Below are 25,636 nucleotides of genomic sequence, written 5' to 3' on the forward strand. Positions count from 1 at the left end.
TACCTCATGCTGGCTCATCGTCAAGAGCGGTTTCTGTGACTTGGAGCGAAGTGCTGGTGCACCGAACTTACTTTCTTGGACAGGTAGCTGTTGTGGGAATATCAGGTTACGACACCGTTCCCAATCATGAAATGCTTGATTGTTTGATGGTGTCTCGATTATGGAGGAAGGATACTCTTTACGGCGTGAATCCAAGAAATTGGACTAGATCTTAGGATGCCCGATATTATCCTCATGCATTGTGAAATTGGTTAGGTCCTCATCGCTTATACACAAGGTTGCGAAATCGAACGTGTGATTAGTCGAATGACATTTAACTGTACTTAAATGCGGGTCGCCCAATTCCATGGCTAAATAATTAGCATGCTGACCTTTGGCACACAAGGTCCCGGGTTCGATTCCCATCCGGGTCGAGGATTTTAGCCTTACTTCGTTCTCTCGTCTGGCTCGCGGTATGGGTATTTCCGATGTCTTCAACATTATACTGTAAAACATCCTCACAGACAAGCAGGTTGCCTACAGGCTGTCTACTGGAAAATGGCCTGCAGCAGGCCTCTCTGTAGGCCATACGCCATTATATAGTTAGTTCGGGTGACACGAGTCCGGAGATTTGTAGGCACATTAAAGATCGCTTTTTCAAAACACATTTAAAAAATCTTTAATAATAATGTTATTGGTTTTACATTCCACTAACTACTATTACAGTTTTCGGAGACGCCCATATGCCGGTTATTTTGTCCCGCAGGAGTTCTTTTAAGTGCCAGTAAATCTACCCACACATGGCTGACGTAATTGAGCACCTTCAAATACCCGTTGCTTTCCTCGCCGAGCCAGAAGTTGCTATTACATATCAGTCTGCCAAGCCCACTGAAATGCATACACCAAGTGACCCTATGAGCGATATTTTCACACCATTCATAAGAGGGAATGGCTGCATAAGGAATGGTATTGCTAGCATCGCTCATACCTCGGTCACTTTCATATTGTCAAAGCCAAGGATGAGACTGAGACAGGGCAATGAAAGTAATAAATTTATTCTAGCCCATACCAGAGGACACAGTGCACTGTAAACACTACATCCTGCCAGCAAAGACATAAAGCTAACGTATCTGAGCAATTTCAGATGACTCGTGCCTTCGACAAACTGTTAACGGATGGTAATCTAGTGAAGAATTGCAACGTTTCAAAGACAATATGAGGAAAAAAATGACCTGTCTTGAGGAACGAGTTGTGCTTGCTTCAATGGTTATGTTTTAAAACTCACGAGTCTCAAAACTCACGGGCTATAATTGGTAACGAATAGTATCAAAACTCACGACTACAAACTGGTAGCTAAAGCAAACATTCTAATGAGTCTCAAAATTCACGAATCCGGACAGCAGGTTCTTGCGATGACTGCATGAGGGGTGAGGTGCGCGGTGACTCACGCTTCCCTTCAACCCATGTTTTTCCACCGACTTCGGGCAGTCACCCAGGTAGCAGATTGTCTATCAGTTGTTCATCTAGTGTTTTCTTAAATAATTTAAGATCCCCTGGGGTCACATTTTAGTCGCTTCTTACGACAGGCAGGGAATACTGTGAATGTTGTTCTGCCACCCCAGCCCACGGGGAAAAAATAATGGTTTGTGAATGAAAGAGACCGAGGTGTATTATTATCATTATTTTTAAAATATTTTGCTGTTGTCTTAAAGTTAATATAATGAATTTCTTACCTTTCACATACATTTATAATACTGACGTGTGGCCTCCGGAGAGATCTGGTGTAGGTCTTTACAGTTGACGCCGTATAGGTGACCTGCACGTCTGTGAGGATAAGGCCCTACCTAAGATGAAGTCTAATGCTGAAGACGGCACGAACACCCAGTCTCCGAGCCATAGCTATTAACTAATGAAAGTTAAAATTTGCCACCCGAACGGAAACCGAACTCGGGACCCCCTGGACCCCTTGGACCAAAGGCCAGCATGATCACCATTTATGCTTGCAGCCCGACGACATCAAATTAAAGTAGGTATATTGTCCGCTGCTAGTTAAAAGAAACTGCCAGTTGTTAGTACTGGGGGTTAGTTTCATAATGCGGCCAGAAGGCGGCATTTACTTGAATAAGAAATTTTATTTAGAGATATTAGTGGTCAAGGCAGTTAATTCACTCATTTAGTTTCAACATTTGGAGATTCATTCGGAAAAAGGCGTATTTCTATATTTTGTAAGCGTTCATCTGTTCGCTTATTTCAATCGGTTTTCTATCCGACACACTTAAACCGAAAAATAAATATCCATGACGCATCCTGTTATTCCGCGCGATATAACCGAATGATATTTGAAACTCATTCGATTCTTTTATTTGATTATTCATTCGATTATTTAATCGGATGGAAGTTATTTGATTATTAAAAGTATTCGATTATCCCATCACTAATAGGGTGTACATTTATCCATTCAAAGAAGGACTGGCTCTGCTCGTGAGTTTTGAGACTGGCGCAGGTAGAGAAACTTACTCTTTCTAATCCCCTCCAAGAATTCGTGAGTTTTGAGACTCGTGAGTTTTGAAACTCGTGAGTTTTGAGACGACACGGCTTCAATGCTACAATTCATCGGATTTCTTCATCAGGTTTTACATATTTGTGATGAAAAGGAAATATAATCCGCAACACTATAGGTGAGATTAAATATCATTCGCAGAGGGATCTACGTACGATCCGATCCGGAAAGTTGTACTGTCGAACATGAAGGAGAGTACTTTTTTGTCAAGTTTTAACTAAACTTAACGTTTCAAGATACCATATTCTAGAGCTTTTTGAACGTCATAGGATGTCTAATTATCTGCAGTAAAAATCTGAAATATAACTCACCTGAATAGTAGCAGACGAATCCAGTTCGTTGAAGTGATGGATACCAGCTGGCCCCCAGCATGTGCAAAGCAGGCCAAGTTGCTCCCTGTAAGAACCAAAGTAGAATAAGAACATGATTTCTAGACATTAGAGATCCATGGCTGTAAGTTCTCGAGAACCGTTCCGTTAACCCTAGAATCATAAACTTTCGTCTCCCAGACTACGCACCCCTGTAGTTTCCGCGGGAATTTCCAGAGGCTAATGAACTGTTCTTTCCCCCTCCTTCTAATCTTGCCCAGCTATCAACAATAAGTGCTGACCTTGATTTCAAGCATAAAGGTCCAGTTGTTTGTTCACTGCGATATGACCGTCGTCTGAGAGACGAAAGTTTATGATTTGTGAAAGTATTCGTGATTTGTACATAGCTGTAAATAATGTGAATATTTGATTTATTACAGTAATGTTTTCTTGTACGTAATACGTAAGCTTAATAGGATACTGAAATGGAAAATCTAGCGCACGATGATGAATTGATAGCGGCAGTTCTTTCTGAATTAGACAGAGAACCACTCTCTTCAGGAGACAGTAGTGGTAATGTATTTCGTGAATGAAATTACCCGAGCAATACATGGATCAAACAGAAATATTACGACCGACAATTTGTTCACCTCAATTCGTCTGGCTGCGACAATAACCTGACAATCATTGGAACAATGAGAAAAGACAAGCCACAGTTACCGCCAGAGATGAAAACAGTCAAATTAAGAAAGCTTGGGTCCTCCATGTTTTGTTATAATGGTATAAAAGCAATGGAAAACCTATAAAGGAAAATCAAACAAGAATGTAATCCTCCTTTCTACATGCCATGAAGTAGGAACTATAGCAGCCAGTGGGAAACCAGATATGGTGGAAGACTACAATGGGACTAAAGGTGCCGTGGACACTTTCGATGAAATGTCAGCATTGATGTCCTCTTCAATAAAAACGAGAAGATGGCCAATGTGTATCTTTTATTGTATGATTAATACATCACTTGTCAATGGATACATTATTTATGTGCATAAGATGGTTGACAAAGGCCAAAAGCCATTTTCAAGGGGTGAGTTTGCAGAGGATATATCCGAAATGCTAATGGCTCCAAAGCTACAAGGGAGACTTCAGGCACCAACTTTGAGGCGCAGCCTGAAGAGGACCATCACTGAAATTCTTGGAAAAGATGGCATTCCTGAAGAGCCTCAATCAGGTACTGTTGAGGGAAGAATAATTTTTGCGTTTTGTCCTCAAATAAATGAAGAATGACCCGATTCTTTTGTAAGACATGCCGAAGGCACTTGTCTTGATCACCAGGCAAAACAGTCCATTGAATGTGCCTATTGAAGGAAAACTGACCAGAGTGTATTGTCATCACTACGTGTGGTAGTTTTAATATTCTGTATGTTATGCAAAATGTTGGGTTTATGCATATTAAAGTGCTTTCCTTTTTGGTAGTCTGACAGACGAAAGTTTATGATTCGTGTTACACTGCAGGGACTTTATGATTCTAGGGTTAATTGGATAGAAAAGATAGGACGTAGGGAATTATGGTATAAGTACTGACAGAACAGAGAATAAAAATGTCCTCATATTGTGTACTGAGAATGTGCAATTATTAACAACTGAAAAATATATTTCCCTTTCTATGGTCAACTACGTTGCTTCGCTGTATTACTTTTATGGACACTATAAGAAACTGTTATGTAAGCCTGTCTTAGACAGTCAAAATTAACATGTAAAATGTAGTATTCATTGAAATGAACATGTTAATGTGTGTATCTTACGAAAAAGCTACACTTTCATGTTCCATACATGTCAATTATACAGAATCATAACAGGAATTATGAAATCTCCTTTATATTGTCCAGCTCCATGACTAAATGGTTAGCGTGCTGACCTTTGGTTACAGGAGTCCCGGCTTCGATTCCCGGCAGGGTCGGGAATTTTAACCATCATTGGTTAATTTCACTGGCACGGGGGCTGGGTATATGTGTCTTCATCACCATCTCATCCTCATCACGACACGCAGGTCACCTACGGGTGTCAAGTCAAAAGACCTGCACCTGGCGAGCCTAATATGTCCTCGGACACTCCCGGCACTAAAAGCCATACGCTATTTCATTTTTTTCCTTTATATTTCTTCGCTGCGGTGTTAAAACCGCGAATGTGACAAGCTTCTTCCTATCAGTTATTTCTCTCACTGATAACACTTCACAGCCACATATTTATATGCAGTCCATCAGAACAGTTTCCATTGTGTTCATTTTCCTATGCTAAAGTGTTGTTACAGTTTACGCTCGAAATCACAAATACTTCGACATGGAAGCGATCCTTATGATCCCATAAATTTTCGATGGATGATAAATCAAGTGACCAGGCAGATCAGCTAAGTGTAGAAATATGACGAAAACACACATAGGAAAACAGAAATGCGTGCGGGTGAACCAGGGCGGGATTTTCCAGTAGGCCAAGTAAGCCACGCCCTAGGGCATCTGCTAAGACGGGGCGCAAGAAACTAGCGGGGGAAAAGAAGAAGATGTGGAAAAAAGGAAAAATAAAGAGACTGTGAAACGCGGCTGGAAGGGCAGTTAAACAATGAGAGAGCGGATTTTAATTTCTTTTTCTTCAAAATGTGCGTAGTAATAATCATATCTCGTTGTGACAAAATTTTTCAGTTCGATTCCTCTAACAATACCGAAAGAGAGCGATAGAATCATTTGGCGGTTAGTCGGTCAGCGGTAGGCATGGCAATGGGTGGTGCGGTACTTAGTGGGCGGTGAAGTGTCTCTGCATTGTCGTGTAGTGTTTTGAGAACGATATTGGTATTAATGATTAGTATATTTATGTCATATATTATTTATTCTTCTCCGCTACTTTTAAAAATTATTCAAATCATTGAAATCTTATTAATTAAATATGTATGAAAATGTATAAATGAAACATGTATATATAATTCCAGTTAATTTATATTTCGTACATTGTTGTCGACAACAAAACAGCCGACGCTCCAAACTTCCAATACATTTGTAACGATCAGTAATTTATTTATTAGGCAGTGGTGAAGTTCTTTGTGCAGTGTAACGACGTAAATTCACAGCTCTTGCGTATTTTACAGTTTTTGTTTGGTTCACGGCATAATTGTATAGAAGGTTTTGCCGATATCAGTGAGTTACACTTTCTTTCTTTCTTTCTTTCTTTCTTTCTTTCTTTATTTCTTCCTTTCTTTCTTTGAGGGGCGTTTCAATTTTCACAATGAATGAATTAAGTAGTGCACAGATACGTAAAAAAGAAATCAAAGCAGTGTGTTCAAAGAGAAAATGCGGAACTTGCAAAAGTACACATTAGTTCATAATTTAATTCTAGATATCTAAAACAGCAAACATCATCTAAAAACTAACGTTCACACAATTCAAAACTATTGTCTCTCCAACAAAGTCTTGCAACGAAATTACTGAGGAAAAGGATAACATAAAAGTAGAAATGTCAAAATAAACAGACAACGAAATAAGAATGGCACATTCACAGACGATGAGTTTAAATTAAGTTCAGATGCTAATGAATTGGTGATATACGAATCTACCAAAGATTATGTTGCTATGTATGGCGCATGTGTAGAAATGTTGAATCGGAATCTGAAACTCAAAAAGATATTTTTAGACATCTCTCTTCAGACGTAAATTGCGTAATGGTGAAGTGTTGCAGGAATGACTTGTATCTTCCACAAGCAGTGGTGCGGTGTTTTGTGCGCCTTGTTCTATGAATACAGCTCTCAATTTTTAATTTCTGAGTTCTCTGATTGTGAGAAGGTAAATGTGCGTGTTAACCAGCACGAAAACTCATCTGAATATGGATCTGGCTTACTTAGACTTATATCTGAAGAGAAAATTCTAGAAAATATGGACATAAAACTCACTGAGCATTTGCAGTCACATAAAGAATCTTCAAAGAGTTGTCGCCGTAGTGAAATCTCACGCGGTTCGAAGATGTTCACTGCATAGATCTGAAAAAATATTTGGTTCAGCAATTAGTGGTAACTGTATTCATTATTTGGAATTAAACGAAGAGTTTGATGAGGTTTTAGCAGAGTATGTCCTATTGCATGACAACAATGGAAGTGGTCATACTTTACACTGACCTAAGACAATCTATGAAAAAATGTTTCGTGTGATGGCGGATTAAATCCGTGGAGTTGTAATTTTTAAAAATAACAAATACCTTTCTAACATCGTTGAATCCACACCCGACATTGCACATCTTTATCAACTAACACTTATTTTCCGTTATGTGTTACCTGACGGAAGACACAAAGAGAGATTTCTGAGATGTTTAACTAATCCACGGCATAAATTAGGAGACATGAAGAATTTCATTCTTGAATGGATGGTTCACCATGTCATTGATGTAAAGAATAACTGTAGATGCCAGAACTATGATAATGCATCTTAGATCTCCGGAAAGTACAACGATCTTTACGCAAGGGTTAAAGAAATGGATTTGTTGGCTAGATATATACCATGTGCAACACACTCACTAAATCTCGTAGGAAAAATTCAGCAGAATTCTTCAATGAATCAATAATCGTTACGGAATTATACAGTTTCTTTTAAACATCAACAGTCCGTTGATCAATTTTGAAGAAAAATCTGCCCTGGAACAAACTTAGTGACATTCGCTGGTCGGCTAGATACGCTGCAGATGCTGCTTTGCATGAGGGCTATGCTGACATTCAGAAAGCACTTAGAATTTCAGGATGAAGCGTCACAAAAAAAAGAAAGTCTCGAAACGAGGCTCTTAGTGTCCATGAAAGTCTGCAAATTGGAAATAGCTGTTATTACTTTTGTTTGGTTTAACATTTCTGAAACTTCAAATTGTATATTTTGATATGCACTTGGTTAATGAAATATATGCATATTTGATCAAGTCCTTTTAAAACTTGCGATGTAATTATTTTGAAAAAATAATACTAAAATTATTTTAGGAGTTGATAATGAATATCTCTTTGACTTCAGCCGTAAGAGGTCAAACTTGTCGGATGATAAGTAATGTTCCGTGCCAGAGATTAACGGAAGCGAGAACTAACAAATTAACACTTTTTGTAATTATATAAAAATATTAATGGAGTTGAAAAAGCGTCAAGAATCCTATGAAGAACTCGAGGTATTATTTGGATTATTTACGAAATCATCTGAAATGGCGTATGAAGAAATAATAAATATCACAGGCATTTGGATTGAACGCACACAACTTGAACTTTTTATGAAGAGTGTCTGAATGTTAAGGAACATTTAATTATCTGTGTTGCAAAGACTTCAGTAAGTATGCATCTAAATCGACCTGATTGCAGGAAAATATTGTTTATATTGTTTACCAAAATATCGAGATTGCCTTAATAATACAAGAGATGAACGTGCTTCTCGATAGCTTGATAACAAAAACTGAAGTAAAACTTGCATCTCCGTTCTCTGAGTTAATAAACCTAATGGATCTCGCTATCGGTTACAGGAGCATAATATAACTATTTCTATCTTCGGGTATTTACATTAAAATTGAGAGTAGTGAGTGGCGAGTTTAACAAGATCACTGTGTGTACAAGAGCTTTATTGCCATTAGCAATTGAACGGACGTTTGTGAAGCCTTTTCACATATCATGGTACAGCCTTATTCAAAAAGCGAACTTGTTTCTTGATAACATAACCAATAGCAGCTTAGCTATTCCTGGTTGTTGAAATGAGGAACTAAATTAATATACCTACTGCTACGTAATGTTCAATATACTGTATGTAAAGACTGTTGAAACGTATAATAATGGAAATAAAACCCACAACCTGCTAAGCATGTAATGGCTGAGTAATGAAATTGGTAATACAGCTTTGATCTATACTAAATGTACCTAACACAATTTTCAGACTATATACATGTGTACAGAATATCATGTTTTAGCAATAAGCTGGATTGATCTCTATGGCTGGAACACAATTGTGGGTTCTAACGCTTGCTAAATGTAGCTCTAATGGGGAGAGCTATTTCATGGTCAGTGGTGAGTTGGTCTTAGGGACCTCAATGTCGAAATGTAATAATGACCTATGAGATAGACTAGGCTGCTAATGATGGGTGGAGAGTGTGTGTAGGGCACCCAAACGTAGTCGTCTGTACGGGGGTTGCCAGTCTATGGATTGGACGAGGCTGTGGTAATCGTGGAGCGGGGATAAGGTATTTCGATGGATCTTAAAGGGTAGTGACCAGAGTGAGGATGTGATGGGGCTGTTGGGGTCGGCCAATCGGCGAAGCAGCTAGGAATCTTTGGAATAGGAGAGAGACGTGGGTGTCCAGTTTGGGGAAGGGGAATATGTTATAGAGGTCTTTGGTATGATAGAGAGATGGCAGACGAGCGCAATGCGAACCAAGCAACGTTTCATGGATAGAAGAGGGTGGTAGAAGATGAGATGGGAATGGGCAACAACTTCCCAGGCAGGGTGACCATAGGTGACGGTGGGTCTGATAATGGTTTTATAGGTAAGGAGGAGGGGTTTGGTGTTGAGACCCCAGCTGGTGCCGGCCAATCGGCGAAGCATCTGGGATCTGCGGGTGGCTTTGGATATGACATTAAGCAAGCGAGGACGAAAGGACAAGTGTTGGTCGATGGTGATGCCTAGGTATATCAAAGTATGTTGAGGACGAAGAGAAGTCTTATGTATTTTGAAGCGGAGGTGTTTGGGATTTCGGGTGGCGGATAGGTTTCCACGACGGGGTCGGAATAGGATGGGTTGGATTTCGGAAGGGTTGATACGCAGATACCAACGCTTACACCAAGAGGTAAAGGATTTGAGGTAGGGTGGAAGGATTTCAGGTAGGGTGGAAGGAGTTCAAGGCTTGGACTGATGGGAGGGGGCAAGGACTGCTGTATTATTCGCGAATTGGAGGAGCTGTAGTGGGGACGGTGGTTGGGGAATATTGACTACAAAGAGAATGAAGATCAATGAAGGGAGCGGAGAGCCTTGAGGTACTCCTAGAGACATCGGGAAGGGTTGAGAGAGCTGGCCTTGAATGGAGATGCAGGTGTCACATAGCATTATATCACTGTATAAATGCCCGGCTCCTTTTCTGACTGTTTAAGCGTAGTGGCCATCGGTTCGAAGAGTCCCAGAAGGGCGGAACGATTTAGCCTCATTTGCTTCGTTCCTCTGGCTTTGGAATTGAATGTTTGTGTTGGTCATGTATACCTCTTCATTTGTACACAAAGCACCACAGAAACATGAACTTAGAATACAATATTTCTCATGGAGCATCCAGTCGTAAAAATAGCCCAAGTTCACATGTGTGCGACATTGCATCCTTGCCTCTCCACGGTATGGTAAAAAGGAGGCAGAATAATAGTATCGCTTTCCATTACGAACAATCATGTAATGAATAAGAACCTAATCCGGCTCCCGTAAATCTCTAGCTCTCGAAGAATCTAAGGCAGTGTGGTCATCACAACAAAACTTCTACTCGCAAACCTTTCTCAAACGTCAGGGTCGCTCCCATATCAAGTAGCTTTCTAACTGTCTTCGTAACACTAAGTCAGCACCATTCCTGCCCCCTAGCCGATTATGGAATCCGACATCACCGCCTCACCACGATGACTGACATTTCAGATATCTATTATAATTATTGTCGTGTATCACTCAAACCAGTGAGAGTTATGTGATTGATAATTACAGGATTATTATTATTATTATTATTATTATTATTATTATTATTATTATTATTATTATTATTATTATTATTATTATTATTATTTATTAGCTGCCGTCCTCGGGGGCCCGTGTTCGATTCCCGGTACTGCCAGAAATTTAAGAATGGCAGGAGGGCTGTATGTGGTTGAAATGGTACATGCAGCTCACCTCCAATGGGGGTGTGCCTGAAAAGAGCTGCACCACCTCGGGATGAGGACACGAGTTTAATTTACTTTATTATTATTATTATTATTATTATTATTATTATTATTATTATCATTATTATTATTATTATTATTATTATTATTATTATTATTATTATTATTATTATTATTATTATTATTATTATTATTATTTGAAAATTACCATACCATTAGTTTAGTATCCCACGCTTATAAAAATTTACCACGTATTATTTACAGAGAAGCCTCCATGGCTCAGGTGGCAGCGCGCCGGCCTCTCACCGCTGGTTACCGTGGTTCAAATCCCGGTCACTCCATGTGATATTTGTGCTGGACAAAGCGGAGGCAGGACAGGTTTTTCTCTGGGTACTCCCGTTTTTCCAGTCATATTTCATTCCAGCAACACTCTCCATTAACATTTCATCTATCAGTCATTTATCATTGCCCCAGAGGAGTGCGACAGGCTTCGGCAGCAGGCACATTTCCTATCCTCGCCGCTAGATGGGGGCTTCATTCATTCCATTCCTAACCCTGTCAAATGACTGAAAACAGGCTGTGGATTTTCATTTTCATTATTTACAGAGGAATGGAAAGAAACGTTGAAGCTGAATTGGGAGAAGATAAGTTTGGCTTCAAAAGAAATCTAGGAACACGTGAAGCAATCCTGACTTGACGTTTGATCTTACAGGGTAGAATTAAAGACAAGCGCACATACATGGTCTTTGTAGATCTAGAAAAGGCATTCTATAATGTTGATTGGACAAACTATTTGAGATTCTTAAGGTGATCGGGATCAGATACCGAGAAAAAATGATGATCTACAATCTGTACAAAAATCAGGCAGTCTACCCCTCTTCCTTTCAATGTTTACATAGAACAGGCGGGTAAAGAAATCAAAGACGAATTTGGAAAGGGAATCACAATCCAGGGAGAAGAAATCAAAACTCTGAGATTTGCTGGTGATATTTTATTTTATTTTATTTATTTATTTATTTATTTATTTATTTATTTATTTATTTATTTATTTATTTATTTATTTATTTATTTATTTATTTATTCCTGACTTACATTTGTGGCGAAGTTAGGGCTCACGGCCCTCTCTTACACTTAACCACTATAAACAGAATTTAAAAATGTAAACATAAAAGTAAGACATAGAAATTCTAAAAAGAAATAATACTAATTAATGTGATAATTACTAATAATAATAATAATAATAATAATAATAATAATAATAATAATAATAATAATAATAATAAGATCCGGTTAAATTGTTGAGTGGTATGGATACAGTCTTGGAGCAGGAGTACAAGATGAAAATAAGTAAATCTAAAACTACAGTGCCACACACCGGATCCCGTGAGATCTCCGAAGTTAAGCAACAATGGGCGTGGTCAAGATGTGGATGGGTTGCCACGCGCTTTTTGGTGGTGGTGGTGGTGGGGGGGTAGGGAATGGAGGAGCGGAAAGGAATTGGCCACCCTACCGTACGTAAACTCCGGCTCAGCCACACCTCTGCGGAGGTTCGGACCTGCCTTCGGACAGAATACAGCCTTACCTTAAAACTACAGTAATGGAGCGCAGATGTTGCAGGAAATGAAGTCTAAAGGAAGTACATGAATATTTTTAATTGCGTAGTAGAATAACTAGCGATGGCAGAAGTGGGGGCATAACATGCTAACTAGTACACGCAAAGAAGGCCTTTCTTAAGAAAATAAATTTGCGCACGTCGAATATTGATGTAGAAATTTGAAAGATATTTTGAAGACTTTCGTCCGGAGCTTGGAAGTGAAACATGGGCAATAACTAGCTCAGAAAGAAAAGAATAGAAGCTTTTGAAATGTGGTGTTACCTGAAGAATGCTGAAGACGAGATGGGTAGATCGAATAACGAATGGAGAGATACTGAATCGAATTGGTGAGAGGAGGACTATTTGGCGAAATTTGAGATGAAGAATAAAATAATAGGTCACATCTTAAGACACCCAGGGCTTGTTCTGTTAGCTGTTGAGAAGAGCGTAGATGGTAAGAACGGTAGCGGCGGACCAAAGCATGAACATGGCAAACAAATTAGAGCAGATGTAGGATGTAGCAGTTACGTAGAGATGAAAAGTTTAACACAGCATAGGGTGGCGTGGAGAGCTGCATAAAACCAGTCTGTGTACTGATGAACCAACAACATTATTATTATTACTATTATTTTATGGCCTGTTATCATGTTCAGACATTTTATTTGGTGCCATTTAGGTTGCTTGCGTGTCAGTATCCACGTTCCGTTTTATTTTACCGGTTGACAGAGAATCCAGAACTCTGTTGCCTACGGCTGAGTTTTAATTAATGTTGTCGTGTGTGTGGCCTGAGATCTGTTACATGCCGATATCGTATGACATGGAGTGCCAAAAGTCCTTTCTGCGCCCTTCAAAAATATGAATACCTCTTCTGGGTTTGAACCCACGATCTTGGGATCCGGAGAAGACACTCCACCGCTGACCACTTATATTCCTAATACAGTGCAATATAGAGTATGTTTCTTTTCTTTCTGCCCCGCTGCTTTAGAGTTAGAAAATCTCGTGTCAAGAGGTAATTCACCGTCTCTATTTAACGTTTCGAAGAAACAAAGCGTCGGGTTCAAGGAACAAGTTGACACTCCTTATCAGATGACATTTCCTCCTCGCTAAAAATTTTCCTGCTCTCCTTGTTAGGTCCTATGTTGAAACTTTCGTAATAGCGACATCATTCTTCGTCCTCATTTCCCGCAAGAATGAGATGCTATAAATCAGTACAGTTCTGCTATCCATCTCACGCCTTCTCCCGCCACACACAGAGATACAGTACAACCAACATGTCATAAGATGAAGTATTAAAGATGAAAAGAAAGAGTCTGCCAGTGAAAGTGTTGAAAATGGGATTTTGTTATATACGAAAGGAATAAACTGATTACTGACGATTTTTATAAAATATAGAATGTAGAAAACAAAATTATATAAATGGCCTGAACGATTCAAATAGAGACCGGAACGTTCTTAATGACACTTTAACTACTAATAAGGGAACTAATAATAATAATAATAATAATAATAATAATAATAATAATAATAATAATAATAATAATAATAATAATAACAATCATGGCATATGGCCTCCGAACAGGCCTAGTGTAGGTTTTTCATTTCAAGGAGCTATACCAAATGAATGGAGAGTTGCTATAGTAGCCCCTGTGTATAAAGAAAAGGGTGATAAGACATAAAGCTGAAAATTACATGGCAGTAAGTTTGACATGCGTTGCATGAAAGCTTTGGAATGGCATTCTTTCTGGTTATATTAGATATGTTTGCGAAATTAATAACTGGTTCGATAGCAGGCAGTTCGGTTTTTAGGAAAGGTTATTCCACTGAAGCTCAACGTGTAGGATTCCAAAAGATATGGCAGATATCCTGGATTCAGGACGTCAAATGGACTGTATCGCGATTGACCTATCTAAAGCATTTGATAGGGTGGATCATGGGAGACTACTGGCAAAAATGAGTGCAATTGGACTAGACGAAAGTGACTGAATGGGTTGCTATATTTCTAGAAAATAGATCTCAGAGAATTAGAGTAGGCGAAGCTATATCTGACCCTGTAATAATTAAGAGGGGAATTCCTCAAGGCAGTATTATTGGACCTTTATGTTTTCTTATGTATAAATGATATGAGTAAAGAAGTGGAATCAGAGGTAAGGCTTTTTGCGAATGATGTTATTCTGTATAGAGTAATAAATAAGTTGCAAGATTGTGAGCAACTGCAAAATGACCTCGATAATGTTGTGAGATAGACATAAGGCAATGGTATGATGATAAACGGGGTTAAAAGTCAGGTTGTAAGTTTCACAAATAGGAAAAAGTCCTCTCAGTTTTAATTACTGCGTTGATGGGGTGAAAGTTCCTTTTGGGGATCATTGTAAGTATCTAGGTGTTAATATAAGGAGAGATCTGCATTGGGGTAACCACATAAATGGGATTGTAAATAAAGGACACGTATCACATGGTTATAAGGCTTTTAGGGGTTGTAGTAAGGATGTAAAGGAGATGGCAGATAAGTCTCTGGTAAGAGCCCAACTAGAGTATGGTTCCAGTGTACAGTATGGGACCCTCACCAGGATTACTTGATTCAAGAACTGGAAAAAAACCCAAAGAAAAGCAGCTCGATTTGTGGGTGATTTCCGACAAAAGAGTAGCGTTACAAAATGTTGCAAAGTTTGGGCTGGGAAGAAATGGGAGAAAGGAGACGAGCTGCTCGACTGAGTGGTATGTTCCCAGCTGTCAGCGGAGAGCCGGCGTGGAATGACATTAGTAGACGAATAAGTTTGAGTGGTGTCTTTAAAAGTAGGAAAGATCACAATATGAACATAAAGTTGGAATTCAGGAGGACAAATTGGGGCAAATATTCATTTATAGGAAGGGGAGTTAGGGATTGGAATAACTTACCAAGGGCGATTTTCAATAAATGCTGTATAACATCTCAATAGGTTGACATAAAACATAATGACAAATTATGTACACAACGACATGAAACACTTGGCACTTTAAGAAACCTCTGACATGTAAGTAGGCAATCCTCATGATGATTCTTATCAGATTCCCTTTGATTTAATTATTGTACAGGAACTGATGATGAATCCAAGGGAGTCGAAACCGGTCTTCGCTTAATAAATTTCAAATATTTTACATTGTGTTGAATGGTGGAACATCTCTCTAACTCTATTATGTTAGTGATACGTTAAGACGGAAATGAAAATCATAACTTATGATAAGCACATTGTATGCAGAGTACAATAGTACCTATGCAATAACGTAGCGACGTCTTTCAGCAACAGCTTACTCTTGCTTGACCTGGTGGCAATAATACAGTGCCCAGTTATGTATCAGAATCGTTTCCGATCACATCTAAAATAGATAACTGTTTGAAAAGTGGAGGTTTGAAAAGGAAGTAACAAAAACGGAAGTTCGTGTTGCGTCAACGTCGAACTCAACAGGCCATTCAGCTTCCAGTGATGTGCGTCAATCCAGCAAAAGTGAACCGTGTGTAAAGAAAAGAAAGTACGATAATTATATTGAGTTTGGATTTTTATATGCAGGTGACAAAAGACCCCTCCGCCTCTGTGGTGTAGTGGTCAATGTGATTAGCTGCCACCCCCGGAGGCCCGGGTTCGATTCCCGGCTCTGCCACGAAATTTGAAAAGTGGTACGAGAGCCGGAACGGGGTCCACTCAGCCTCGGGAGGTCATCTGAGTAGAGATGGGTTCGATTCCCACCTCAGCCATCCTCGAAGTGGTTTTCCTCCAAGCAAATGCCGGGATGGTACCTCACTTAAAGCCACGGCCGCTTCCTTCCCTCTTCCTTGTATATCCCTTACAATGTTCCCATATCTCCGCAAGACCCCTGTTCATCATAGCAGATAAGGCCGCCTGAGCGAGGTATTGGTCATCCTCCCCAATTGTATCCCCGACCCAGAGTCTGAGGCTCCAGAACACTGCCCTTGAGGCGGCAGAGGTGGGATCCCTCGCTGAGTCCGAGGAAAAAACCAAGCCTGGAGGGTAAACAGATAAATAAGAAGAATTAGAAGGAGACAAAAGACCCCACTGTGTTGTTTGTGATGACATTCTTGTTTACAATAGTCTGAAACCTTCTCTACACATTTGCTACGTCTTTAACGTCGCACTAACACATTGAAGGTTTTCGGCGACGGAAAGATGGGAATGAACCGTGGCCCTAATTAAGATACAGCACCAGCATTTTTCTGGTGTGAAAATGGGAAAACACGGGAAACCATCTTCAGGGCTGCCGACGGTGGGATTCAAGCCTACTATCTCCCGAAGCAAGATCATAGCTGCGCACTCCTAACCGCGCGGCCAACCCACTCGGTTTCTCTACACAAACGCATTTAGAAATTAAACACCCCACCAATGAAAACAAGTCTTCTGTTTCTTTTTGTTTTTGGTTTTGTTTTTTACACGAAAAGCTAATTAGTGGAAAAATTATTTGCTTACTTTGTATCTGTTGCAAACAGCGACAACGAGAATGCGCTCGAAATGTCTTATCACGTTAGCTAACGAATTGCTAAAACTGCTAAACTTCATTCGATCGCAGAAGTTCTAGTGCGACCCTGTACAAATGATGCAGTTTTTTTTTTTTTTTTTTTTTTTTAATCGTATGGGCTCAGCTACCCTTGTGCAGACATTTCAATTTGACGCCATCTGGTTGGCTGCTCGTCAATTTCGACGTTCCGTTTTACTCTAGGCCCCCACTAGATGGCAGACCGAGTAAACCGAAACTCTCTTGGGCGTCTATGGCTGAGATTTAATGAATTTTGTCGGGTAAACACCAAATGTGTCACCAGAGATTTTTTACATGCCGACATCGTACGACATGGAGTGTCGAATGGACTTTTTTCCGCCCTTCAAAAATCCGACTACCTCTGCCGGGTTTGAACCCGCTATCTTGGGATCCGGAGGCCGACACTCTACCGCTGATCCACAGAGGCAGCTAATGATGCAGTAAAGTGCATGCTTGAAGAATATTTCGCTATAAAAACGTCAGTATGGTACCCTTGTCCGACAACGCGATCAAACGACGGATTTATGGCACGGCAAATTATGTCGACATTCAAATTTTAGAAAGAACTCTTAGTAGTCCATTTATTGCGATTCAACTTGATGAATCGACAGATGTTGCCAATTTATTTATATACTACATCTCGTCGAGCCTACGTGGCTCAGGCGGCAGCGCGCCGGCCTCTCACCGCTGAGTTCCGTGGTTTAAATTCCGGTCACTCCATGTGAGATTTGTGCTGGACAAAGCGGAGGCCGGACATTTTTTCCTCCGTATACTCCGGTTTTCCCCTGTCATATTTCATTCCAGCAACACTCTCTAATATCATTTCATTTCATCTCTCATTCATTAATCATTGACCCAGTGGTCTGCGACAGGCTTCGGCAGCCGGCACAATTGTTATCCTCGCCGCTAGATGGGGGCTTCATTCATTCCATTCGTGATCCGGTCGAATGACTGGAAACAGGCTATGGATTTTCACTACTTTTCTTCCGTTATATTAATGCGCAGGCTGTAATAAGAGGAGCTCTTATTCTGCGGATCCATAAAAGGGACAACTACCAGATTAAGTTAGCCGATGAATACTCTCATAGAAGTACATTAGACTTGACTCGCTGTGTATGCATTTGTCCAGACGGTGCGAAATCTATGACAGGATGTTATGCTGGGTTTATTGCCAGCGTGAAATCGGTGGCGCCAAACACATTATTGCATTCATAGACAAGCTCGTGTTTCCAAACGCATGCCCAATGGATTGAAATCTGTGCTGGGCAATCACTGCATCAACGCTCTCCCTATAAATTCCCACATTTTTTGCAGCGCCTCACAACTGCTTCTCGTCTCACACTGAAGTTAGGTGGCTATCTCGAGGTAAAACTGATTCCGGATTGTTTGAGCTTAAAGACGATATTTAAATTTTCCTCACCAGCAATGCCTTTTACAAATCAAAGCGCATGGAAAATGAAATCTGGCTTCAGGCTTTGGCTTATTTGGCAGATATATTCTCAAAAATTATCTGTTTAAACTTATCTCTTCAGGGGTCAAATATAAACGTATTTATTGTGCAAGACCGTACTGAATCATTCATCAACTTTTAGGACACGTGTCTCATTACCAGTCAAACTGAATGCTTTGATACCTTTCATGACTTCCTAGTGGAAAATCATTTCTTTGGACGAAAATGTTAAGAACATGGTTGAATAACATTTGAAGGAAATTTGAAAAACCTTCAGGGAATATTTCCCTGCTATGTCCAATCATAGCAATTAGATTCGCAATCCCTTCGAAGAGACAACAAGTTTGGAAACCATATTAATCGTAAATGAAAAAAAGCAGCTCCTTGAAATTTCCACTTATTTTTAGTAACAAGAAAGTAAAAAAATCTCCATGATAAATTAATGTTTGGTTAAGTTTAAAGAATGAGTTGCCAGCGTTAGCCAGTGCAAGCTTTATTATCTTTTTCTTCCGCATATTTATGCGATGCGAAAGGTGTTTTTCATTCATATGACTGCTTAATAAATAAGTACAGAAACAGACTTTAAACTGAAACTGATGTGCTATCCAAAGCAGGCACATCCTTCTCACTAAATACCGAGGAAATCTTGTAGGTTAAGAGGTTTACAATATCTCAGCTAGGTCTATCATTTGCGAAAGAGTGCAACTTAAGTCATAACATTAGGCTAATTTAAGGTTATTGAACACTTTCCTTTGAATTAATTTCCATGCATATCTACTGTATGTACATTTATAAGTCAGGGGTATGCGCAACTCGGATCTTTGTGAAAGGAATTAGCGAACTGAAAGAGTTCGGAAACCGCTGTTGCAAACCAATCAAGTGTCAGACACAGCCCGCCCGAGCAAGTTCGTCGCCAGTGTAATTAGTTCTGTGCAACACGCCTGTGTACTTCTTTGCATGTGTCAGTGTTATCACTTCCCCCTCCATTATAATTTCAGGAGGAGAGGCAGGAGAGCGAGTCCAGGGGTTACAAGTGTTTGATGTGAAATTTAGTGTCAAGGCGCAGGATGCAATACTGGAACTCATTGATTTACAACGTAACACGCAACAAAAAGAAGAATAGAAAGAATTATCATTGTGCTTTACCAGATCACTGATCCCACCCACTTCGTAAATTTTCATCCTCTTGCATACAATACCTACACTTCCTTCTCATTTAAAGCAAACAACACCTAAGCTTTATTCTCCCTTAAAGCACTGGAACAAAAGCTGCTACTGACAGTTAAGTAACATCGGGCGTTGTCACTCATTGGATGGGTGACCGCCCGTATGTCCGCTTCGCCTTCTCCGCGCCGCTACCAAATGCTTAACAAGCAATCACAGCGCACACGAAAGCACGTGCGTCCGGTCACATGCTGGCCAATGAATGAGGACAAGATACCACATATCCCAACTCACCAGTTCACTAATGCAATGGGACTGGCACTCAAGACCAATAAGGTCGATGGGCCAAAAGTTCGCGCATAGACTCGCTTGGTCTATGCATTGAACATGGAGATGGCATGGCATGGTTATCAATATTCGGAAGTACATTAGTTGTTTTCCAAGATGAAGTTCAATAAACCCGATCTCATAGCCCGACTGACAGACGCCCATTTAAAATGCGTGATGAGAATTCGTCCCACTACGAAATTCACTCCAGCTAATTTTTGAAACACTAGTTGCCAAGAAACCTTAATAGCGTTCGACTCAATGTACCTCGAGTTAGCCATCACTGAGTTTTAAAGGAGAATATAATGTTAACTATTCAACTCAGTGGTCTACCTGTTCCGTTAACTGTTTTAATAGTTGTAGTAATACCGCTATTTTAGCTATATGAATAAAATAACTTGTCCTAACTGACTGACTGACTGACTGACTGACCTATTAATCATCGCCGAGCCAAAACTACTGGACATAAAGGAATTAAATTTTGGGGATACATTCATATTAACACGTAGGTACCCACTAAGGGAGGATTTTTGGATATTCCATAGCTAAGGGGGTGAAAAGGGGAGTGAATTTTTAAAATGAGGATATCTATATCTCAAAAATTTAAAAGTTTACAGACGTAAAAATTGGTATTTGGAATCTCATTTAAAAATAAAGAAACACGTATTTTTTTGTTTTCGGATAATCCCATTAAGGGGGGTGAAAAAAGGCGGAAAATGGGTTGAACACCTTTTATGAAGATACCTATATCTCAAAAACTGAAGATGTTACAGACATGACAATTGAAATTTGGAATCTCCTTTGAAAATAAAAAAAAAACGCGTATTTTTGTGTTTTTGGATAATCCGACGAATAGGGGGTGAACAGGAGTGACAAACGGGGTGAATTTTTAAAAAGACTATATCTGCAAATTATCTCAGACACGTAACATATTACAGATATGAAAACCGATATTTGGAATTTCCTGTAAATATAAAGAAACATATTTTTTGTCAGAAATTCCACTTAAGGTGAACTTAAAAAGGGGGTGAATTTTTAAAATGAGCGTATCTACAGCATATCTCAAAAACTTAACATGTCTCTTTAAATATGAGGAAACACGTATTCTTTGATTTTCGGAAAAAACCTTAACGGCGGGGGTGTGAAAGAATTGAAAATTAGTTGTATATACCAAAATATCTAAAGATGTTACAAACGTGAAAACTGGTATTTGGAACATCCTTTAAAAATAAAGAAACACGCATTTGGTGGGGGGAATCAACTTGTTAGGGGGGCGGGGATGAAAACGGAGATGAATTCCTTTTACGAGGATACACATATCTCTCAAAAACTGAAGATGTTACAGTCGTGATAATTGGTATTTGGAAGCTCTTTTAAAGAAACGGGTACTGTTTGTTTTTGGAAAATTCACTTGAGTGGGGAGTGTGAAAGGAAGTAAAAAATCGAATTATTTTCTGGAGAAACTTATATCTCAAAACTGCAAGGTTACAGACGTGGAAATTGGTATTTGAAATCTCCTTTAAAAATAAAGAAACACACATTTTTTGGTGGGGGGGAAACCAACTTAACGAGCGGGGGTGGAGTGAAAAAGGAGTTTTCTTTTCATGAGGATACTTATATCTCAAAAACTGAAGCTGTTACAGACATGAAAATTTGTATTTTGAATTTTCTTTCAAAGTAAATAAACACGTAATTGTTTGTCTTTGGAGAATCCATTTAAGGGGGTGAATTAATTGAAAAATTAGTTGAATACTTTGTATGAGGATACTTATATCTCAAAAACTAAAGATGTTACAGACGTGAAAATTAGTATTTGGAATCTCCTTTAAAAATAGAGAAACATGCATTTTGGGGCAAATCAACTTGGGGCGGGGGCGGGGAAAAAGGAGTTAATTCCTTTTTAAGAGGATACGTCTATCTCAAAACTGAAGATGTTTCAGTCGTGATAATTGGCATTTGGAATCTCCTTTATAAACATACAAGTTTTTTTGGTTTTCGGAAAATTCACTTAAGGCGGGAGGGTGAATGGAAGTGAAAATATTTAATTATTTTTATGGAGAAACTTATATCTCAAAAACTTAAGGTTATACACGTGAAAATTTTTATTTGGAATCACCTTCAAAAATAAAGAAACATGCATTTTTTGGAGTGGGGGAAATCAACTTAACGGGCTGGGGTGAAAAATTAGTTGAATTCTTTTTCTGAGGATACTTATATCCCAAAAACTGAAGATGTTAGAGGCGTGAACATTTGTATTTGGAATCTTCTTTCAAAGTAAAGAAACACATGTTCTTTTGTCTTCGGAAAATCCACTTAATGGGGGTGAATGAATTGAAAAATTAGTTGAATTATTTCCCTGAAGATACTTATATCTCAAAAACTACAGATGTTAAAGACGTTAAAATTGGTATTTTAAATCTCCTTTAAAAATAAAGAAACGCGCACTTTTGAGGAGGGGCAATCAACTTAACGGGTAGGAAGGAGGGTGAAAAAGGAGTTGAATTATTTTTATGAGGATACTTAGATCTCAAAACTGAAGATGGTACAGACGTGAAAATTGGAATTTGGAATCTCCTTTAAAAATGAAGAAACACGAATTTCTTTTTTTTTTCGGAAAATCGACGTAAGGGGTGCGGGGTTGAAAATAAGTAAATAAGGAGTTGAAATATGTTTATGAGGATACTTTATCTTAAAAACTGAAGCTGTTACAGACGAGAAAGTTGGTATTTCGAATTTCCTTCAAAAATAAAGAAACATGTATTTTTGTTTTCGGAAAATACACTTAGATGGGGATGGGGGAAGGACTGATCAAGGGGTTGAATTTTTTTATGGGGATATCTCGTAAACTGAAGATGTTACGGATGTGGGAATAAGTGTTTGGAATCTCCTTTAAAATAAAGAAACATGTATGTATTTTTTCGACTTGAGAGAAGACGGTTTCTCACATGTTACAGTTCTATGTCGCATGGTAGTCTCAGCCCCAAAAGGTTATACCACAAACATGGTTTACAAAGAATTTCTGGGGAAAATGAAACTCAATTTTTGGGTGAGTTTTTAAACTTTAGGAATTTTCAGATAATGTCTTAGTACAATGCCGAGGTACGATTACCTTGATCAAATTACAAAATACACGCAAGCGAAGCCGCGGGTAATTGCAAGTGTTATGATAAAAAAGCTTATACTGTATATCGTTTTTGCTATTTTAGTCCGTAATATATTTTCTGAGAGTGAGATGGCGTAACAGGATTTCTTTACTGTACAGTTAACAGGAAATAAATTACTGGAAGTAATTTTGTGTACACCCGCGGTTTGTCCTTCCTGCGAAGCAGATGTTAGTGCGCTCGTGAGTTTGACCGGCCTGTTCTAAATATTCTGCAAACTTATTTTCCTAATGACCTTTCGAAACGAGATTACAGTTTTCTATTTAGGGGCGTGATTAGGTCAGTGGTTTAGCTGCTGGCTTCCCACTCGAAATGCCTGGTTTCGAATCCCGGTCGGTTTTGGGGTGAAATTTTCATTTCAAAAATCACGTGATGAGAGGAATAGCATCCGGCCTTAAAAAACCCCTGCCGAAACCCCAGAAGTAGCTGGGATAAACTGAAGAAAGTTTTGTTCAGGTTCTCGGCTGAATGGTTAGCGTACTGGCCTTCTGTTCTGAAGACCTTGGGTTCAATACACGGCCGAGACTGGGTTTTTAATTGCATATGACTCGGGGACTGGGTGTTGACGTTCATCTTGATACACTTCTCTTAATTTACATGCAACACATCACATTAGCAAACTCCACAGAAGCACGCACATAGGATTGGTGTTAGGAAGGGCATTAGGCCGTAAAACAGGGCCCAATCGACACCAAGTATCGACTCCAAGGAACTGGAAAGAGAAAGCCACGAAGAAGATTACAGTTTGTTGTTCGTACTTCTGTTCATTTCCTTGACGAATACAGCAAATGGCATACAACCGCCAGACATGGCAACCACATCCGCCTACCGGCCTGTTTCGGGTTAACCACATCCCACTGTTGCGAGCTCTAAAGCCTTTCTAGTGTCTTAAATTTTCGAAATAGCGGAATTTCTTGAGGTTTTATATTTCAACATGTCAATTGTTTTGTAAGATTGCAATAGTTTCCTACATTACGTAAAGTCGATCTTACGATTACCTCTCAGAACCAGGAAGTAAACGTTTAAGAAAACTGAATGCGTTGGGTCATAAAGAGATAACCACTTTTAATTTCGTAGATTTTAAATACCTATACTAAATACTAGCTGTATTTTTTTTTTTTCGTGTGGCTATTTCTAGCCGAGTGCAACCCTTGTAAGGCAGGCCCTCCGATGAGGGTGAGCCGCATCTGCCATACGTAGGTAACTGCGTGTTATTGTGGTAGAGGATAGTGTTATGTGGGATGTGTGAGTTGCAGAGATGTCGGGGACAGAACTAACACCTAGCCCCCGGGCCATTGGAATTAACCAATGAAGGTTAACATCCCCGGCCCGGCTGGGAATCGAACCCGGGACCCTCTGAACCGAAGGCCAGTACGCTGGCCATTCAGCCAACGAGTCGGACACTAGCTGCATTGCCCGTCGCTTACGGGTTATTGAATATTTCCGTTTTGGGATGCTCGCCTTTGATGGACTAAGTTCCTTTAATATGTCCGATTTCATGGCTCATACGGTAAAAATGTATGGGACATAAAATATTGGACATTGTATTTCCTACAATTTGTAATTATTAAAGGTATTAGAGAGAACAATCAATCAATCAATCAATCAATCAATTAATCAATACTGATCTGCATTTAGGGCAATCGCCCAGGTGGCAGATTCCCTATCTGTTGTTTTCCTAGCCTTTTCCTAAATGATTTCAAAGAAATTGGAAATTTATTGAACGTCTCCCTTGGAAAGTTATTCCAATCACTAACTCCCCTTCCTATAAATGAATATTTGCCCCAGTTTGTCCTCTTGAATTCCAACTTTATCTTCATATTGTGATCTTTCCTACGTTTATAAACGCCACTCAAAGTTATTCGTCTACTAATGTCATTCCACGCCATCTCTCCGCTGACAGCTCGGAACATACCACTTAGTCGAGCAGCTCTTCTTCTTTCTCTCAATTCTTCCCAACCCAAAAACCCCGTTTATCAACATACCATTGCCTGCTGTCCATCTCACAACCTTATCGAGGTCACGTTGCAGTTGCTCAGAATCTTGTAAATTATTTATTACTCTATAGAGAATAACATCATCCGCAAAAAGCCTTACCACCGATTCCACTCCTTTACTCATATCATTTATATATATAAGAAAACATAAAGGTCCGATAATACTGCCTTGAGGAATTCCCCTCTTAATTATTACAGGGTCAGATAAAGCTTCACGTACTCTAATTCTCTGAGATCTATTTTCTAGAAATATAGCAACACATTCAGGCACTCATTTTTGCCAGTAGTCTTCCATGATCCACCCTATCAAATGCTTTAGACAGGTCAATCGCAATACAGTCCATTTGACCTCCAGAATCCATGATATCTGCTATATCTTGCTGGAATCCTACAAGTTGAGCTTCAGTGGAATAACCTTTCCCAAAACCGAACTGCCTTCTATCGAACCAGTTATTAATTTCACAAACAGATTCAAGAGGATTCACAAATGTGGGATAATAACTGCAGACAGTTAAAAGGTACAGAATTCAGCGGAATTCTTATGGTAAAATGTGCCTGTGGAAACAAGGTCTCCAAGTTATTTTTAAAAATTACCCACGTTTCGCCTCTTCAGCTACAAGAAAAGTAAAGGTATCTTAACCTACACAAAAGGACATAATGCAACAAGAATGTTGAAAACAGAAA

The 25,636-nt window shown here is 39.3% G+C and overlaps 1 protein-coding gene across 1 annotated transcript in view; it reads right to left on the minus strand.

Moving 5' to 3' along the window:
- Positions 1-25,636, minus strand: part of LOC136858414 (sialin) — a 442,086-nt gene that overhangs the window by 147,345 nt on the left and 269,105 nt on the right. Inside the window, exon 5 of the mRNA XM_067137938.2 lies at positions 2,851-2,935. Within this exon, the coding sequence (XP_066994039.2) occupies positions 2,851-2,935 (85 nt within the window). The remainder of the gene's footprint in view (positions 1-2,850; positions 2,936-25,636) is intronic.

This window comes from Anabrus simplex, chromosome 1 (genome assembly GCF_040414725.1).
Source record: "Anabrus simplex isolate iqAnaSimp1 chromosome 1, ASM4041472v1, whole genome shotgun sequence".
Taxonomy (NCBI): Eukaryota; Metazoa; Arthropoda; class Insecta; order Orthoptera; family Tettigoniidae; genus Anabrus; species Anabrus simplex.